The sequence below is a fragment of the Neoarius graeffei genome, chromosome 21 (assembly GCF_027579695.1).
Source record: "Neoarius graeffei isolate fNeoGra1 chromosome 21, fNeoGra1.pri, whole genome shotgun sequence".
In the NCBI taxonomy this organism is placed as follows: domain Eukaryota; kingdom Metazoa; phylum Chordata; class Actinopteri; order Siluriformes; family Ariidae; genus Neoarius; species Neoarius graeffei.
This window is the reverse complement of record NC_083589.1, coordinates 52,371,984-52,390,721: the sequence shown is the minus strand read 5'-3', so window position 1 is coordinate 52,390,721 and position 18,738 is coordinate 52,371,984. Positions and strand designations below refer to the sequence as shown.

The 18,738-nt window shown below is 43.6% G+C and overlaps 1 protein-coding gene across 1 annotated transcript in view; it reads left to right on the top strand.

The window, feature by feature from the left end:
• The first annotated feature begins 1,011 nt into the window (after window positions 1-1,011).
• cped1 (cadherin-like and PC-esterase domain containing 1) overlaps window positions 1,012-18,738 on the top strand; it is a 208,136-nt gene continuing 190,409 nt past the window's right edge. Inside the window, exon 1 of the mRNA XM_060903332.1 lies at window positions 1,012-1,874. Within this exon, the coding sequence (XP_060759315.1) occupies window positions 1,617-1,874 (258 nt within the window). The 5' untranslated portion in view covers window positions 1,012-1,616. The remainder of the gene's footprint in view (window positions 1,875-18,738) is intronic.

Here is an 18,738-nt window from a genome sequence, read left to right as displayed (position 1 = left end):
TTACTGCTGTTGTTTAACAAAACAAACAAAAAAAGAGCCAAAAAATTTATTTTTCATTACTGGGGTTAAGGTTAGGGTTAGGTTAAGGTGCAAGCAGAGCATTAAATAACCGCATTAATAATTGTCAATGGAATGTCCTCAGAAAGATAGTAAAACAAATGTTTGTTTATATACTACTGAGGACCAAATGTCCCCACAAGGACAGTAAAAGTTGACAATTTTGACTTTGTAGGGACATTTGGATGGTCCTCACAAGGAACTTCTTGTTGTTTAAAACCAGTAAATAAATAAATGAGTGCAGAAAGTTTCTTTTTCATTACTGGGGTTAAGGTGCAGGCACAGCATTAATTAACTGCATTACTAATTATGTCAACGGAATGTCCTCAGAAAGATAGTAAGACAAACGTGCTCTGTGTGTTTGTTTATATATATACACACACAAACTACTGAGGACCAAATGTCCCCACAAGGACAGTAAAATCTGACAATTTTGACTTTGTAGGGACATTTGGATGGTCCCCACAAGGAAAGTAGTGGTGTTGTTTCTTATCAACAACAAATAAATAAACAAAAGAGTAAGACAAACGTGCTCTGTGTATATGTTTGTTTGTATACTACTGAGGACCAAATGTCCCCACAAGGACAGTAAAATCTGACAATTTTGACTCTGTAGGGACATTTGGATGGTCCCCACAAGGAAAGTGTTGTTTAACAACGACAAAAAATAAATAAAAAAGCCCAAGAAGTTACTGAGGTTGTGCTTAGTTAAGGTGCAGGCACAGAATTAACGAACTGCATTACTAATTATGTCAGTGGAATATCCGTGCGTGCGTGTGTGTGTCCGTTTTAAAACTCCAAGCTGAGTTTCGCTGCGGCTTCTGTAAAAGCTCCCTTCTTTTCTGAGAGCAGGAACGGGAGCTCCGTCCACAAACCCTGAGCCCAGAGAGGAAGTAACTGTTTACACACACACACACTCTCTCTCTCTCTCTCTCTCTCTCTCTCTCTCCCCTCTCTCTCTCTCTCTCTCTCTCTCTCTCTCTCTCCATTAACGCAAACCAGGTGGAGAAGCTCCTCCGCTGCGCGCGACACAGCAAGCAGACGAAAACATCTGATCCCGCTTTTCTACTCATGGAATAAGTTTTACTGTCTTACTGAGAGATTTCATGTGCGCTTTTAATCCCAGCCTTTACTTTTCCACCCGGTTCCTTCTGGCCAGAGCTCAGGAGCGCAGTTTTGGAGCAGACTGAGAGAGAGAGAGAGAGAGAGAGAGAGAGGCGGTGCTGGAGTTCTGCTACTCAGCAGCTTCTGGAGGCAGAAGAAGAGAGAAAGAGCACTTTTTTTATTCTACCCCTTTTACCCCCACAAGCTTCCTTGCATCTTCTGTAGTGTGTCCTACACTGCCTGAGGATGTGGCCAGGTTTTTGAACGTGCATCGCCTTGGAGACATTATTTTTTCTCTTTTCTTCCCTTCTCCAAAAGTTTGAATGCAGCCCTGAAACTTTGATGGTCTCCTAAATTGTGTGTGCGTTTAATCCTGAGCGCATCAGCGACCAGAAGGATGCAAGAGCAACTCTAATATCTCACCTCATCTCATCCCATCCCATCCATGGTACCCTATGTGTCTGGGCATCGGGATGCTGCTGCGCCGGATCCTGGGGCCCGGGACGCTGAGGCGCACATGGCGAGCGGCCCCCCTTGTGCTCTTGGGGCTTGCTGTATTTCTTATCTTCCACACCTCAGTGGTGAACCGGACAGGCTTCAGACCTGGACAAGAGGACCAAAAGAACAAATCTGTGATGAGGGACCGCACAGTGCTTCTCGAGCACCCAGAAGAGCTTGTCGCTTTACTGGAAGCGTGGCATGATCATAATGAAGTAAGTGCACAACTTTTGGAACAAGGATCCTGGAGACACTTACAAAGGTTCTGTGAGTGAGACAACCTAGAAATCCCGTACAAGAGCTTAGAGAAACTCTCAAAAGTAAAAGTACCAAACTGTATTGTTTTGGCTGCATTAAAGGTGCATTGTTGTATCTTTAGTAGGCATGTTCCAGCCATTCATACTGTAGGTCTTTCTGTATTTGGACTACCTTCTACATTGTCAAACAATACTGAAGACATCATCAAAACTATGGAATTGTGTGGTAAACTAAAAAGTGTCAAAAAAAAACATATTTAGTTTAATATTTTTAGATTCTTCAGCATAGCCAGCGTTTACCTTGATGACACTTTACACGCTATTGGCGTTATCTTAACCAGCTTCATGAGGTTGTCACCTGGAATGCTTTTCAATTAACAGTTGTGCCTCGTCAAAAGTTAATTCGTGCAATTCCTTGCCGTCTTAACGTGTGTGAGATCAAATAGTAAATAATAAAAATACAGTAAATAGCCCTATTCCATCCACAGCTGGAGTAATCCATACAGTATTATGCCAAGACCTACTCAACTAAGTAAAGAGAAACGGCATCCATCATTACTTTAAGACATGAAGTGACTTTTAATGAATAAAATAAAGAAAAAAAACATTGATTTAGAAGCTGTGTCCAACTTTTGACTGGTACTGTAGATTTAAAGTTGTGGTTGTAGACTGCGAGTTGGCCTAGTGGTTAGCGTGTCCGCCTCTCGACCGAGAGATTGCGAGTTCTACTCGTGGTTGGGTCATACCAAAGACCATCGTAAAAATGGTACCTACTATTGTCTGGTAAGGCATGCTGCAATACAGATGCGAGCGAGGACTAGCCAACCACTATAATCCTAGCTGTATAGCCAAGAGGCCGAGGGCTATCAAAACGGAGATTGGCGCCGCCCAATGTGCCTTAAAGAGTTGGTTAGTACTGGGACAGGAGACTGCCTGGGAAGACCAGATTCTGGCATGACAGGGACTTTGACTTGATCATGGTTGTAATTCTTGTCCTCAGTACCATTTCTGAGACTTATGAATACGCTTGATCCAGTAATAAGGTCTTTATCAGGTTCTTCATGAGTTGGATTGGGTGTGTTGGACATTCAGAAATGTCGCATGTCAGAGAGTTTAAGTATTAGATCAGTATTTGATACTGAGTAATCAAATGTTCAACCAGACATCAAATCTCTTTTCTTATTTCATTGAGTTTTTTTTGGGGGGTGGGGGGGTTTGAACATATGTCATGGGATTCACAGAGTAATAGAGAGAATTTGTGTTGCAGGAATGCCTCACTGTCTCATTGCGTTAAGAAAAGAATAGAGATCCAGTCATTCAAATGCTTGACCTTCACCATGACCTGCATGACTGAGATCCTTCACACACAACAGGATTTCATGCAAATTAAAAATAAATTAATTAATTTAAAAAAAAATCACCAATATTGTCCATTTCGGTAGGCACACTGTAAACATCAAAACAAAAATCTGTGTAATTTATATCTATGTTTATCCTGGATATAAATCAACATGGTCACTTTGCCTGGTCCCCAGTCACCCCTTTTAAGTCGTTGTTAAATATAGTGAGTAAGTATTGTTTATTTATGATGGGTGTCTTTGTGAGGGTATTTTAGGAGGACAGGCTCAAGGCTGGCTTGCAGTTGGCTAAGAGACCTCATAGAGGAGGGGCGATTTACGACTGCACACATGTTTCTGGTCAGCGCTGACATGGCGCCCACCCGCATCAACGTTTCAGAATCGCAAGATGAGAGCATGTGATCAAAGCTTTTAAAGATAAAACTTCTTTGGTGGTCTTGACTTTGGTCCAAGTGTGTGTTTTGGGGTCTGAGCTGTGAGACATGGTGTGAGCAATATATTGTCTCCATGAGAAGTAAAAGTGAAGGAATGAGGGTGAATGGGGCAGTGACATAACACAGTGTGGAAGTGAGCTGCTGATAATCCTTGTGCTAACCAGCTCTGAGGAGGAAGTGTGTGTGTTGTGGTGTGTGGCATGTGTCTCCGATCAGCTGTGAGCTCTGCGTGTGAGGTGTGGGGGGGGGGGATTTCTCATGCTGTGTGGGACTGTGTCAGCTTTGAGTAATGAGCAGTGAGAGGAGTTTACATTCAAACTAATAAAATGAGCCAATTTGTCTAACTGCGGATCACGGACCACAGAAGGTGTCTCTCTCAGTTCCTTTGTGTGATGCTGAAATGGTGACCTCTTCACTAATGGCTGATTCCAGTTATATAGATTTCACAGAATTCACGTTTTTCCCATTTAAATACGAGACATTCACAGACCTAGAATTTAGAAAATAATACCTGGGGTCATGCTGTTCTAGGAAAATAATGAACGAACCAGGGGGCTGTGGGGGGTTATGGGGTGTGTGATGCATCCCGATGTGAAACAGGCAGGAAACTTCTGTTACAACCCAGAAGTTGATTATTTTCCTTAGACTTTTCCAAATTGTTTTATTCCTCTGATTGCTATGGTGTGTTTTGATGAGTTTGGCTACTGTTAAAGCTAAAGCATGTGTGATTTTTTTTTTCTGTTAATAAACATTATAATTATTCAAATTATTTTTATGGGGCGGTGTAGTGGTGAGCACTGTCACCTCACAGCAAGAAGGTCTGGGTTCGAGCCCTGTGGCCGACGGGGTCTTTCTGTGTGGAGTTTGCATGTTCTCCCCGTGTCCACGTGGGTTTCCTCCAGGTGCTCCGGTTTCCCCCACAGTCCAAAGACATGCAGGTTCGATTAATTGGTGGCTCTAAATTGACCGTAGGTGTGAATGTGAGTGTGAATGGTTGTTTGTCTCTGTGTGTCTGCCCTGCAATGATCTGGCGACTTGTCCAGGGTGTACCCCGCCTCTCACCCATAGTCAGCTGGGATAGGCTCCAGCTTGCCTGCGACCCTGGACAGGATAAGCGGCTACAGATGGATGGATGGATGGATGGATATTGCATGGTTGTCAGGACAACATGACATAACACCTAGGAGACGTAAAACTTCCATACTAGTGAGCAACTGTGACAATTTGTAAACAAGGCGATGTTTTTGAGAGAATTTTGAATGAGAAAGACGTGTTGAACACCCGAAAGGAATGCGTATGTATGTATTATAATAATAATAATAATAATAATAATAATGGCTGTGCTAGCGCTGTCGTCTCACAGCAAGAAGGTCCGGGTTCGAGCCCCGTGGCCGGCGAGGGCCTTTCTGTGCGGAGTTTGCATGTTCTCCCCGTGTCCGCGTGGGTTTCCTCCGGGTGCTCCGGTTTCCCCCACAGTCCAAAGACATGCAGGTTAGGTTAACTGGTGACTCTAAATTGACCGTAGGTGTGAATGTGAGTGTGAATGGTTGTCTGTGTCTATGTGTCAGCCCTGTGATGACCTGGCGACTTGTCCAGGGTGTACCCCGCCTTTCACCCGTAGTCAGCTGGGATAGGCTCCAGCTTGCCTGCGACCCTGTAGAACAGGATAAAGCGGCTAGAGATAATGAGATGAGATGAAATACGAGACATCCACAGACCTAGAATTTGGAAAATAATACCTGGGGTCATGCTGTTCTAGGAAAATGATGAACGAACCAGGGGGCTGTGGGGGGTTATGGGGTGTGTGATGCATCCCGATGTGAAACAGAGTAACTGTTACAACCCAGAAGTTGATTATTTTCCTTAGACTTTTCCAAATTGTTTTATTCCTCTGATTGCTATGGTGTGTTTTGATGGGTTTGGCTACTGTTAAAGCTACAGCATGTGTGATTTTTTTTTTTTTTTTCTGTTAATAAACATTATAATTATTCAAATTATTTTTATGGGGCGGTGTAGTGGTGAGCACTGTCACCTCACAGCAAGAAGGTTCTGGGTTCGAGCCCCGTGGCCGACGGGGTCTTTCTGTATGGAGTTTGCATGTTCTCCCCGTGTCCGCGTGGGTTTCCTCCGGGTGCTCCGGTTTCCTCCACAGTCCAAAGACATGCAGGTTAGGTTAACTGGTGACTCTAAATTGAGCGTAGGTGTGAATGTGAGTGTGAATGGTTGTCTGTGTCTATGTGTCAGCCCTGTGATGACCTGGCGACTTGTCCAGGGTGTACCCCGCCTTTCGCCCGTAGTCAGCTGGGATAGGCTCCAGCTTGCCTGCGACCCTGTAGAACAGGATAAAGCGGCTACAAATAATGAGATGAGATGAGATATCAGATATAGTCTCATCTTCGATTCATTCAGTATCATGCTAGCTGATATACCACGAAAAAAAGCCAGGCAATGTTATGTAAATATGTCACTCAGATCCGCGATGTATTTCGTATGAAAAATGCTGGTTTTTCAACGCGAGAAGATAAACTTCATATCTTCAAGTCAGTGTGTGATTTTCTTCTTATTATATAGACACGTTCACAAATAAAAAGTCCCCAAATTTATCAAAACAATTCACCAATTTCCTCCAATGTGACATATAGAGATTTACGTCACGGTTTTGGTTCTCCATGTCCCGGATGTACTGTAGCTCGTATGAAAAATATGAGTGGTGTATTTCTCAGTAAAACACTTCCTGTCCATATAATATGTGTTTTTATGCTCCTTATCATCATGACTAACACAACATGATGCATGACTCCTCAACTGACCCCAGTGTGAAGTTCTTTGAGACACCTGAGACACCTGTGTTGCCCTCTTAAGCTTGTGTGTAAATACATCCAGGCCTCGGTCAAATGTTCCAAGTTTGTCTCAGCAGATTTAGGACTGTGTGTTTGTCTCATGCCTTGTTTGTTTGTTGCTCCACAGCAACACACACTCAACTCTGATTATATTTTGCCCTTTTGGATGAGCATCATAAGCAAATTCACAGAGGTGTGTGTTAGACTGGAATGTACCAGCATTTTTGCTGACAGCACTCATTGTGTTGATATGTACGTGAATTTCAGTTTTCCCACATGGCTTCTCGATGTTTGTTTGTCGTTGCTGTAAATAGAGATGCTTGTGTATTCTTATGTGAAGAGTCAGTTTTGTGACTGTGCTCGGAGGTCAGTGTCCATCTGACTCTCCAGAAATCTTACGGCTTCACCCATGCTCTCCGGATAGGGTTTCTCATAACTACTCCCATCTCTCTCTCTCACACGTATAGGGCAGGGCACTGTGTACTTCATGTCACTTCATGGCACTGGATTTTAGCTTGACTTTGGGATTGACTAAATCTATGAGACTTCATTTACAGCAAGCTAAATCTTGATGAACCCACCAGGAAAAGCTGAATGAATGAATGAATGAATGAATAATTTAGTGTTGGTTCATCAGACAGCTGATTTTATTTTATTTTTTAATTCTCAATATTGATTTGTACGTATTAGGACTATCCGATTCTTTTAAAAAACAAACCACACACAAAAAAATATTTAACAGCTTACAGTAAGTGCGAGCTAACCTCACATGATTTCTTATGGTGTACTATATTTAAAGCATATTTATTCGCCCCTTTCCCAAATCCCAGCATACACTGTGCACTAGGATTGTCCGGTGGCTAGGCTCACGTTACTGATAACGGTACAAAAACAAATATTGGGCTATATAGTCTTTTTCAATGTTCAAATATCGGATGTAAGCTAAAATGTGATGTTATTAGATTGCCTTTATTTGTCTAGTTACTGGTTCCATGGTGGGCGGTACGGTGGTGTAGTGGTTAGCGCTGTCACCTCACAGCAAGAAGGTTCTGGGTTCGAGCCCCGTGGCCGACGGGGTCTTTCTGTGTGGAGTTTGCATGTTCTCCCTGTGTCTGTGTGGGTTTCCTCCGGATGCTCCGGTTTCCTCCACAGTCCAAAGACATGCAGGTTAGGCTAACTGGTGACTCTAAATTGACCGTAGGTGTGAGTGTGAATGGTTGTCTGTGTCTATGTGTCAGCTCTGTGTTGACCTGGCGACTTGTCCAGGGTGTACCCCGCCTTTCACCCGTAGTCAGCTGGGATAGGCTCCAGCTTGCCTGCGACCCATATTTGTGTGAGGCAGGATTCTCAAAAATGACTGCACTCAAAACGAAATACCGCAATCGTGCACAAATCGAGGATGATTTGAGGCTATGTTTATCAGACATTGCACCAAGAATTGAGGATCTTTGCAAGGCAAAGCAGGCTCAGGTCTCACATTAACATCGCCTACCTGCAAGCTTCTGGAAAACATGCAGATGATATGCCTATTATTAGGCCTAGTAATAATAACAATAGTAAAGCATAAATTCATATCAGAGGTCTAGTGCCAATTCCCAGTTATAGCAATAGCCTAGTAATGATAATAGGCCTACTGATGATAATAATAATAATAATAATAATAATAATAACAGCAAAACATGTAACCTCATAATTATATAGCTATAGTCTAGTAATGATAATAGGCCTACCACTACTCATAATAATAATAGTAATAATAATTAAAGCCGCAAGCGGCCTCGACGGGCCCTCGCGCCAGCGGCCAAGGGGGGCGGGGGCATGCGTCCCCACGAAAGACCTTCCACAGCTTCCTCGGCAAGAGACATTACTCCCACAATGGCGACAAAGCACAGAATTGGACACATGGCAACAATAGGGTCTCGCACTATACGGTGCTCGGGGCCTAATAATAAAAATAATAATAATAATCCTTCAAAAACAATAGGGTCTTGCACTGGACGGTGCTCGGGCCCTAATAATAATAATAATAATAACTAGAAACTATATGCCAAGCAGGCACCTTAATGCGAGAGGCAAAAATCACAACACGTTAGGGGGCGCTATAGAGGCCCTGAGGCCCGCCTGGATCTGGGCTTCTGGTTCTCAGTAGCGGTGGCAGTCTAAGAAAAAGGAGCCAAATCTCGTGCGTTGTCGACCATGGCAAGCGCCCCAATAAGGGACTTGTAAAGAGTTTGCTTGCCAAGTTTGACAAATCAGAAGCTGCAATATCATTTTTGCCATAACCAGCACCCCCAGGGGCGAAAGTGCACAAAATTTGGCGTATATGTCAGGTGAGCTATGAAGAGTTTGCGTATGAAGTTTGATGACAAGTGAGTAAATAGAAGATGAGATATAGATTTTTGAAGAATAAATATTTTGGTTTTTCCCATGTCAGTAGGTGGCGCTATGCTGTACATGAGCGATTATGAGGTGGAAAAATAAGTGTCTACAACAGCAACGTACTATCACAAGGTAGTGGTGTGAAGGAAAAGAGGAAAGATTGGATTTTTTGCCCAAAAATAGCGCCCCCAGTGGCAAAATATCACAGAAATTGGGTAACACGTCAGAAGCGCAATGAGGGATTTGCGTGTGAAGTATGAGCAGTTTTGAGCAATTAGAAGATTTGTTATGAATTGTTAAGCATGTAAAATTTTGCATTGAAAATTGATTGATGTATAACTTCTGAACGGTTTATGCTACGCGAAACGTATTAAGTACCTTTTGGCAGCCATGTCTGAAGATGATGTGTATCAATTTTGGTGACATTCCTATGAACGGTCTAGGAGGAGTTGCGCCGTCTTCGTGGCCATGCATTTCGCACAAAAGTGAAATTACCTCACTTCCTGTTGGGCGTGGCTAATGCATTGGCATTACATTTTTGTCCGGCTTAGTGAGATACATATGCGTACCAAATGGCATGCCACTACTACAAACTACATGGCAACCAGGCACCTTAATGCGGGAGGCCAAAATCACAACAACTTAGGGGGCGCTATAGAGGCCCTGAGGCCCGCCTGGATCTGGGCTTCTGGTTCTCAGTAGCGGTGGCAGTCTAAGAAAAAGGAGCCAAATTTCGTGCGTTGTCGACCATGGCAAGCGCCCCAATAAGGGTCTTGTAAAGAGTTTGCTTGCCAAATTTGACAAATCAGAAGCTGCAATATCATTTCTGCCATAACCAGCACCCCCAGGGGCGAAAGTGCACAAAATTTGGCGTACATGTCAGGTGAGCTATGAAGAGTTTGCGTATGAAGTTTGATGACAATTGAGTAAATAGAAGATGAGATATAGATTTTTGAAGAATAAATTTTTTGGTTTTTCCCATGTCAGAAGGTGGCGCTATGCTGTACATGAGCGATTATGAGTTGGAAAAATAAGCGTCTACAACAGCAACGTACTATCACAAGGTAGTGGTGTGAAGGAAAAGCATTATGGAATTATTTACCAAAAACCCGTTTTGGAGCAATTGCGTCGGCCAGAAACAGCGCCCCCCATGGACGAAAATTCCCAAAATGTGGTATACATGACATGGGAGGTAGTAAGAGGGTGGCCGTGAAGTTTGACCAAATTTGAGGAAAGATTGGATTTTTTGCCCAAAAATAGCGCCCCCAGTGGCGAAATATCACAGATATTGGGTAACATGTCAGAAGCCCAATGAGTGATTTGCGTGTGAAGTATGAGCAGTTTTGAGCAATCAGAAGATTTGTTATGAATTTTTAAGCATGTAAAATTTTGCATCGAAAATTGATTGACGTATAACTTCTGAACGGTTCATCCTACGTGAAACGTATTTAGTAACTTTTGTCAGCCATGTCTGTAGATGATGTGTATCAATTTTGGTGACATTCCTATGAACGGTCTAGGAGGAGTTGCGCCGTCTTCGTGGCCATGCATTTCGCACAAAAGTGAAATTACCTCACTTCCTGTTGGGCGTGGCTAATGCACTGGCATTACATTTTTGTCCGGCTTAGTGAGATACATATGCGTACCAAATGGCATGCCACTACTACTAACTACATGGCAACCAGGCACCTTAATGCGGGAGACCAAAATCACAACGACTTAGGGGGCGCTATAGAGGCCCTGAGCCCCGGCCAAGTTTGGGCTTTTGGGTCTGAGTAGCGGTGGCAATTCTCGGAACTGGTGCCAAATTTCGTGTGTTTTCGCCCATGGCAAGTGCCCCGAAAATGGCCCAACAGCGGAGAAAAATAAAGAAGACGGAAGAATAATAATAGTGAACTCTTACAAGAACAATAGGGCCTTCGCCCATAGGGCTCGGGCCCTAATAATAATAATAATAATAATAATTAAAGCCGCAAGCGGCCTCGACGGGCCCTCGCGCCAGCGGCCAAGGGGGGCGGGGGCATGCGTCCCCGCGAAATACCTTCCACAGCTTCTTCGGCAAGAGACATTACTCCCACAATGGGGACAAAGCACAGAATTGGACACAGAGTACACGGTGCGCTGAGACGTTGTCATGGACAGAACATTTTATGCCATGGCTTCCCAACCAAATTAATGTATTTACCTCATCAGTCACCAAGCTATAGCTACATAGGATTGTCTTCTGTTAGACATCTATTAGTCTGTATGTAACGCTACAACACTTGCTCCCGACTGCCTACCCATCCCCCACAAGTCATGTGTGTTTAAGGCAACCAAAACAACATACTCCTGGTGCCTCATGATTGTAAACACCTCTCCTGCAACTGCTACAGCGCAATGAGCGCCCCCAGTGGTGAAAGTTCACCAAATTTGGTATAAATGTCAAGGGACCTATGAAGAGTTGTTGTGTCAAGTTTGATCAAGTTTGATCAATCAGAAGCCGGGATAAAAATTGTTGCCTGAAAACAGCGCCCCCAGTGGCAAAAGTTCACAAAATTTGGGAGATATGTCAGGTGACCTGTTAAGAGTGTGCGTATCAAGTTTGATCAAGACTGAGTAAATAGAAGATGAGATATTGATTTTTGAAGAATAAATGTTTTGGTTTTTCCCATGTCAGTAGGTGGCGCTATGCTGTACATGAGCGATTATGAGTTGGAAAAATAAGTGTCTACAACAGCAACGTACTATCACAAGGTAGTGGTGTGAAGGAAAAGCATTATGGAATTATTTACCAAAAACCCGTTTTGGAGCAATTGCGTCGGCCAAAAACAGCGCCCCACATGGACGAAAAATCCCAAAATGTGGTATACATGACATGGGAGGTAGTAAGAGGGTGGCCGTGAAGTTTGACCAAATTTGAGGAAAGATTGGAATTTTTGCCCAAAAATAGCGCCCCCAGTGGCGAAATATCACAGAAATTGGGTAGCATGTCAGAAGCCCAATGAGTGATTTGCGTGTGAAGTATGAGCAGTTTTGAGCAATTAGAAGAGTTGTAATGAATTTTTAAGCATGTAAAATTTTGCATTGAAAATTGATTGACGTATAACTTCTGAACAGCTTATCCTACGTGAAACATATTTAGGAACTTTTGTCAGCCATGTCTGTAGATGAGGGCTATCAATTTTGGTGACATTCCTATGAACGGCCTAGGAGGAGTTGCGCCGTCTTCGTGGCCATGCATTTCGCACAAAAGTGAAATTACCTCACTTCCTGTTGGGCGTGGCTAATGCATTGGCATTACATTTTTGTCCGGCTTAGTGAGATACATATGCGTACCAAATGGCATGCCACTACTACAAACTACATGGCACCCAGGCACCTTTATGCGGGAGGCCAAAATAACAACGACTTAGGGGGCGCTAAAGAGGCCCTGAGGCCCGCCTGGATCTGGGCTTCTGGTTCTCAGTAGCGGTGGCAGTCTAAGAAAAAGGAGCCAAATTTCGTGCGTTGTCGACCATGGCAAGCGCCCCAATAAGGGTCTTGTAAAGAGTTTGCTTGCCAAGTTTGACAAATCAGAAGCTGCAATATCATTTTTGCCATAACCAGCACCCCCAGGGGCGAAAGTGCACAAAATTTGGCGTATATGTCAGGTGAGCTATGAAGAGTTTGGGTATGAAGTTTGATGACAATTGAGTAAATAGAAGATGAGATATAGATTTTTGAAGAATAAATTTTTTGGTTTTTCCCATGTCAGTAGGTGGCGCTATGCTGTACATGAGCGATTATGAGTTGGAAAAATAAGTGTCTACAACAGCAACGTACTATCACAAGGTAGTGGTGTGAAGGGAAAGCATTATGGAATTATTTACCAAAAACCCGTTTTGGAGCAATTGCGTCGGCCAAAAACAGCGCCCCCCATGGACGAAAATTCCCAAAATGTGGTATACATGACATGGGAGGTAGTAAGAGGGTGGCCGTGAAGTTTGACCAAATTTGAGGAAAGATTGGATTTTTTGCCCAAAAATAGCGCCCCCAGTGGCGAAATATCACAGAAATTGGGTAACATGTCAGAAGCCCAATGAGTGATTTCCGTGTGAAGTATGAGCAGTTTTGAGCAATCAGAAGATTTGTTATGAATTTTTAAGCATGTAAAATTTTGCATCGAAAATTGATTGACGTATAACTTCTGAACGGTTTACCCTACGTGAAACGTATTTAGTAACTTTTGGCAGCCATGTCTGTAGATGATGTGTATCAATTTTGGTGACATTCCTATGAACGGTCTAGGAGGAGTTGCGCCGTCTTCGTGGCCATGCATTTCGCACAAAAGTGAAATTACCTCACTTCCTGTTGGGCGTGGCTAATGCATTGGCATTACATTTTTGTCCGGCTTAGTGAGATACATATGCGTACCAAATGGCATGCCACTACTACAAACTACACGGCACCCAGGCACCTTAAAGCGGGAGGCCAAAATCACAACGACTTAGGGGGCGCTATAGAGGCCCTGAGCCCCAGCCAAGTTTGGGCTTTTGGTTCCGAGTAGCGGTGGCAATTCTCGGAACTGGTGCCAAATTTGGTGCGTTTTCGCCCATGGCAAGCGCCCCGAAAATGGCCCAACAGCGGAGAAAAATAAAGAAGAAGAAGAAGAAGAAGAAGACGGAAGAATAATAATAGTGAACTCTTACAAGAACAATAGGGCCTTCGCCCTATAGGGCTCGGGCCCTAATAATGCCTGCAAGCTCACATTAGAAGTCTGATGCTACTTCCAGTTATAACAATAGCCTAGTAATGATGATCGGCCTACCGACCGCTACTGATAATAATAATAATAATAATAATAATAATTAAAGCCGCAAGCGGCCTCGACGGGCCCTCGCGCCAGCGGCCAAGGGGGGGCGGGGGCATGCGTCCCCGCGAAATACCTTCCACAGCTTCTTCGGCAAGAGACATTACTCCCGCAATGGCGACAAGGAACAGAATTGGACACATGGCAACGATAGGGTCTCGCACTGTACGGTGCTCAGGCCCTAATAATAATAGCGCCCTAATAAGGGTCTTGTAAAGAGTTTGCTTGCCAAGTTTGACAAATCAGAAGCTGCAATATCATTTTTGCCATAACCAGCACCCCCAGGGGTGAAAGTGCACAAAATTAGGCGTACATGTCAGGTGAGCTATGAAGAGTTTGCGTATGAAGTTTGATGACAATTGAGTAAATAGAAGATGAGATATAGATTTTTGAAGAATAAAATTTTTGGTTTTTCCCATGTCAGTAGGTGGCGCTATGCTGTACATGAGCGATTATGAGTTGGAAAAATAAGTGTCTACAACAGCAACGCACTATCACAAGGTAGTGGTGTGAAGGAAAAGCATTATGGAATTATTTACCAAAAACCCGTTTTGGAGCAATTGCGTCGGCCAAAAACAGCGCCCCCCATGGACGAAAATTCCCAAAATGTGGTATACATGACATGGGAGGTAGGAAGAGGGTGGCCGTGAAGTTTGACCAAATTTGAGGAAAGACTGGAATTTTTGCCCAAAAATAGCGCCCCCAGTGGCGAATTATCACAGAAAGTGGGTAACATGTCAGAAGCCCAATGAGTGATGTGCGTGTGAAGTATGAGCAGTTTTGAGCAAGTAGAAGATTTGTTATGAATTTATAAGCATGTAAAATGTTGCATTGAAAATTGATTGACGTATAACTTCTGAACGGTTTATGCTACGTGAAACCTATTTAGTAACTTTTGTCAGCCATATCTGTAGATGATGTGTATCAATTTTGGTAACATTCCTATGAACGGTCTAGGAGGAGTTGCACCGTCTTCGTGGCCATGCATTTCGCACAAAAGTGAAATTACCTCACTTCCTGTTGGGCGTGGCTAATGCATTGGCATTACATTTTTGTCCGGCGTAGTGAGATACATATGCGTCCCAAATGGCATGCCACTACTACAAACTACATGGCAACCAGGCACCTTAATGCGGGAGGCCAAAATCACAACTAGTTAGGGGGCGCTATAGAGGCCCGCCTGGATCTGGGCTTCTGGTTCTCAGTAGCGGTGGCAGTCTAAGAAAAAGGAGCCAAATTTCGTGCGTTGTCGACCATGGCAAGCGCCCCAATAAGGGTCTTGTAAAGAGTTTGCTTGGCAAGTTTGACAAATCAGAAGCTGCAATATCATTTTTGCCATAACCAGCACCCCCAGGGGCGAAAGTGCACAAAATTTGGCGTATATGTCAGGTGAGCTATGAAGAGTTTGCGTATGAAGTTTGATGACAATTGAGTAAATAGAAGATGAGATATAGATTTTTGAAGAATAAATTTTTTGGTTTTTCCCATGTCAGTAGGTGGCGCTATGCTGTACATGAGCGATCATGAGTTGGAAAAATAAGTGTCTACAACAGCAACGTACTATCACAAGGAAGTGGTGGGAAGGAAAAGCATTATGGAATTATTTACCAAAAACCCGTTTTGGAGCAATTGCGTCGGCCAAAAACAGCGCCCCCCATGGACGAAAATTTCCAAAACGTGGAATAAATGAAATGGGAGGTAGTAAGAGGGTGGCCGTGAAGTTTGACCAAAATTGAGGAAAGATTGGAATTTTTGCCCAAAAATAGCGCCCCCAGTGGCGAAATATCACAGAAATTGGGTAACATGTCAGAAGCTCAATGAATGATTTGCGTGTGAAGTATGAGCAGTTTTGAGCAATCAGAAGATTTGTTATGAATTTTTAAGCATGTAAAATTTTGCATCGAAAATTGATTGACGTATAACTTCTGAACGGTTAATCCTACGTGAAACGTATTTAGTAACTTTTGTCAGCCATGTCTGTAGATGATGTGTATCAATTTTGGTGACATTCCTATGAACGGTCTAGGAGGAGTTGCGCCGTCTTCGTGGCCATGCATTTCGCACAAAAGTGAAATTACCTCACTTCCTGTTGGGCGTGGCTAATGCATTGGCATTACATTTTTGTCCGGCTTAGTGAGATACATATGCGTACCAAATTGCATGCCACTACTACAAACTATATGGCAACCAGGCACCTTAATGCGGGAGGCCAAAATCACAACGACTTAGGGGGCGCTATGGAGGCCCTGAGCCCCGGCCAAGTTTGGGCTTCTGGTTCTGAGTAGCGGTGGCAATTCTCGGAACTGGTGCCAAATTTGGTGCGTTTTCGCCCATGGCAAGCGCCCCGAAAATGGCCCAACAGCGGAGAAAAATAAAGAAGAAGAAGAAGACGGAAGAAGAAGAAGAAGAAGAAGACAGAAGAATAATAATAGTGAACTCTTACAAGAACAATAGGGCCTTCGCCCATAGGGCTCGGGCCCTAATTAAAGCCGCAAGCGGCCTCGACGGGCCCTCGCGCCAGCGGCTAAGGGGGGCGGGGGCATGCGTCCCCGCGAAAGACCTTCCACAGCTTCTTCGGCAAGAGACATTACTCCCACAATGGCGACAAAGCACAGAATTGGACACAGAGTACACGGTGCGCTGAGATGTTGTCATGGACAGAAGATTTTATGCCATGGCTTCCCAACCAAATTAATGTATTTACCTCATCAGTCACCAAGCTATAGCTACATAGGATTGTCTTCTGTTAGACATCTATTAGTCTGTATGTAACGCTACAACACTTGCTCCCGACTGCCTACCCATTCCCCACAAGTCATGTGTGTTTAAGGCAACCAAAACAACATACTCCTGGTGCCTCATGATTGTAAAGACCTCTCCTGCAACTGCTACAGCGCAATGAGCGCCCCCAGTGGTGAAAGTTCACCAAATTTGGTATACATGTCAAGGGACCTATGAAGAGTTGTGTTGTCAAGTTTGACCAATCAGAAGCCGAGATATAAATTGTTGCCTGAAAACAGCGCCCCCAGTGGCAAAATTTCAGAAAATTTGGCACATATGTCAGGTGACCTGTTAAGAGAGTGCGTATCAAGTTTGATCAAGATTGAGAAAATAGAAGATGAGATATTGATTTTTGAAGAATAAATTTTTTGGTTTTTCCCATGTCAGTAGGTGGCGCTATGCTGTACATGAGCGATTATGAGTTGGAAAAATAAGTGTCTACAACAGCAACGTACTATCACAAGGTAGTGGTGTGAAGGAGAAGCATTATGGAAGTATTTACCAAAAACCCGTTTTGGAGCAATTGCGTTGGCCAAAAACAGCGCCCCCCATGGACGAAAATTCCCAAAATGTGGTGTACATGACATGGGAGGTAGTAAGAGGGTGGCCGTGAAGTTTGACCAAATTTGAGGAAAGATTGGATTTGTTGCCCAAAAATAGCGCCCCCAGTGGCGAAATATCACAGAAATTGGGTAACATGTCAGATGCCCAATGAGAGATTTGCGTGTGAAGTATGAGCAGTTTTGAGCAATTTGAAGATTTGTTATGAATTTTTAAGCATGTAAAATTTTGCATTGAAAATTGATTGACGAATAACTTCTGAACGGTTGATGCTACGTGAAACGTATTTAGGAACTTTTGTCAGCCATGTCTCTAGATGATGTGTATCAATTTTGGTGACATTCCTATGAACGGCCTAGGAGGAGTTGCGCCGTCTTCGTGGCCATGCATTTCGCACAAAAGTGAAATTACCTCACTTCCTGTTGGGCGTGGCTAATGCATTGGCATTACATTTTTGTCCGGCTTAGTGAGATACATATGCGTACCAAATGGCATGCCACTACTACAAACTACATGGCAACCAGGCACCTTAATGAGGGAGGCCAAAATCACAACGAGTTAGGGGGCGCTATAGAGGCCCTGAGGCCTGCCTGGATCTGGGCTTCTGGTTCTCAGTAGCGGTGGCAGTCTAAGAAAAAGGAGCCAAATTTCATGCGAAGTCGACCATGGCAAGCGCCCCAAAAAGGGTCTTGTAAAGAGTTTGCTTGCCAAGTTTGACAAATCAGAAGCTGCAATATCATTTCTGCCATAACCAGCACCCCCAGGGGTGAAAGTGCACAAAATTTGGCGTACATGTCAGGTGAGCTAGGAAGAGTTTGCCTATGAAGTTTGATGACAATTGAGTAAATCGAAGATGAGATATAGATTTTTGAAGAATAAATTTTTTGGTTTTTCCCATGTCAGTAGGTGGCGCTATGCTGTACATGAGCGATTATGAGTTGGAAAAATAAGTGTCTACAACAGCAACGCACTATCACAAGGAAGTGGTGTGAAGGAAAAGCATTATGGAATTATTTACCAAAAACCCGTTTTGGAGCAATTGCGTCGGCCAAAAACAGCGCCCCCCATGGACGAAAATTACCAAAATGTGGAATACATGACATGGGAGGTAGTAAGAGGGTGGCCGTGAAGTTTGACCAAATTTGAGGAAAGATTGGATTTTTTGCCCAAAAATAGCGCCCCCAGTGGCGAAATATCACAGAAATTGGGTAACATGTCAGAAGCCCAATGAGTGATTTGCGTGTGAAGTATGAGCAGTTTTGAGCAATCAGAAGATTTGTGATGAATTTTTAAGCATGTAAAATTTTGCATCGAAAATTGATTGACGTATAACTTCTGAACGGTTGATCCTACGTGAAACTTATTTAGTAACTTTTGTCAGCCATGTCTGTAGATGATGTGTATCAATTTTGCTGACATTCCTATGAACGGTCTAGGAGGAGTTGCGCCGTATTCGTGGCCATGCATTTCGCACAAAAGTGAAATTACCTCACTTCCTGTTGGGCGTGGCTAATGCATTGGCATTACATTTTTGTCCGGCTTAGTGAGATACATATGCGTACCAAATGGCATGCCACTACTACAAACTACACGGCACCCAGGCACCTTAATGCGGGAGGCCAAAATCACAACGACTTA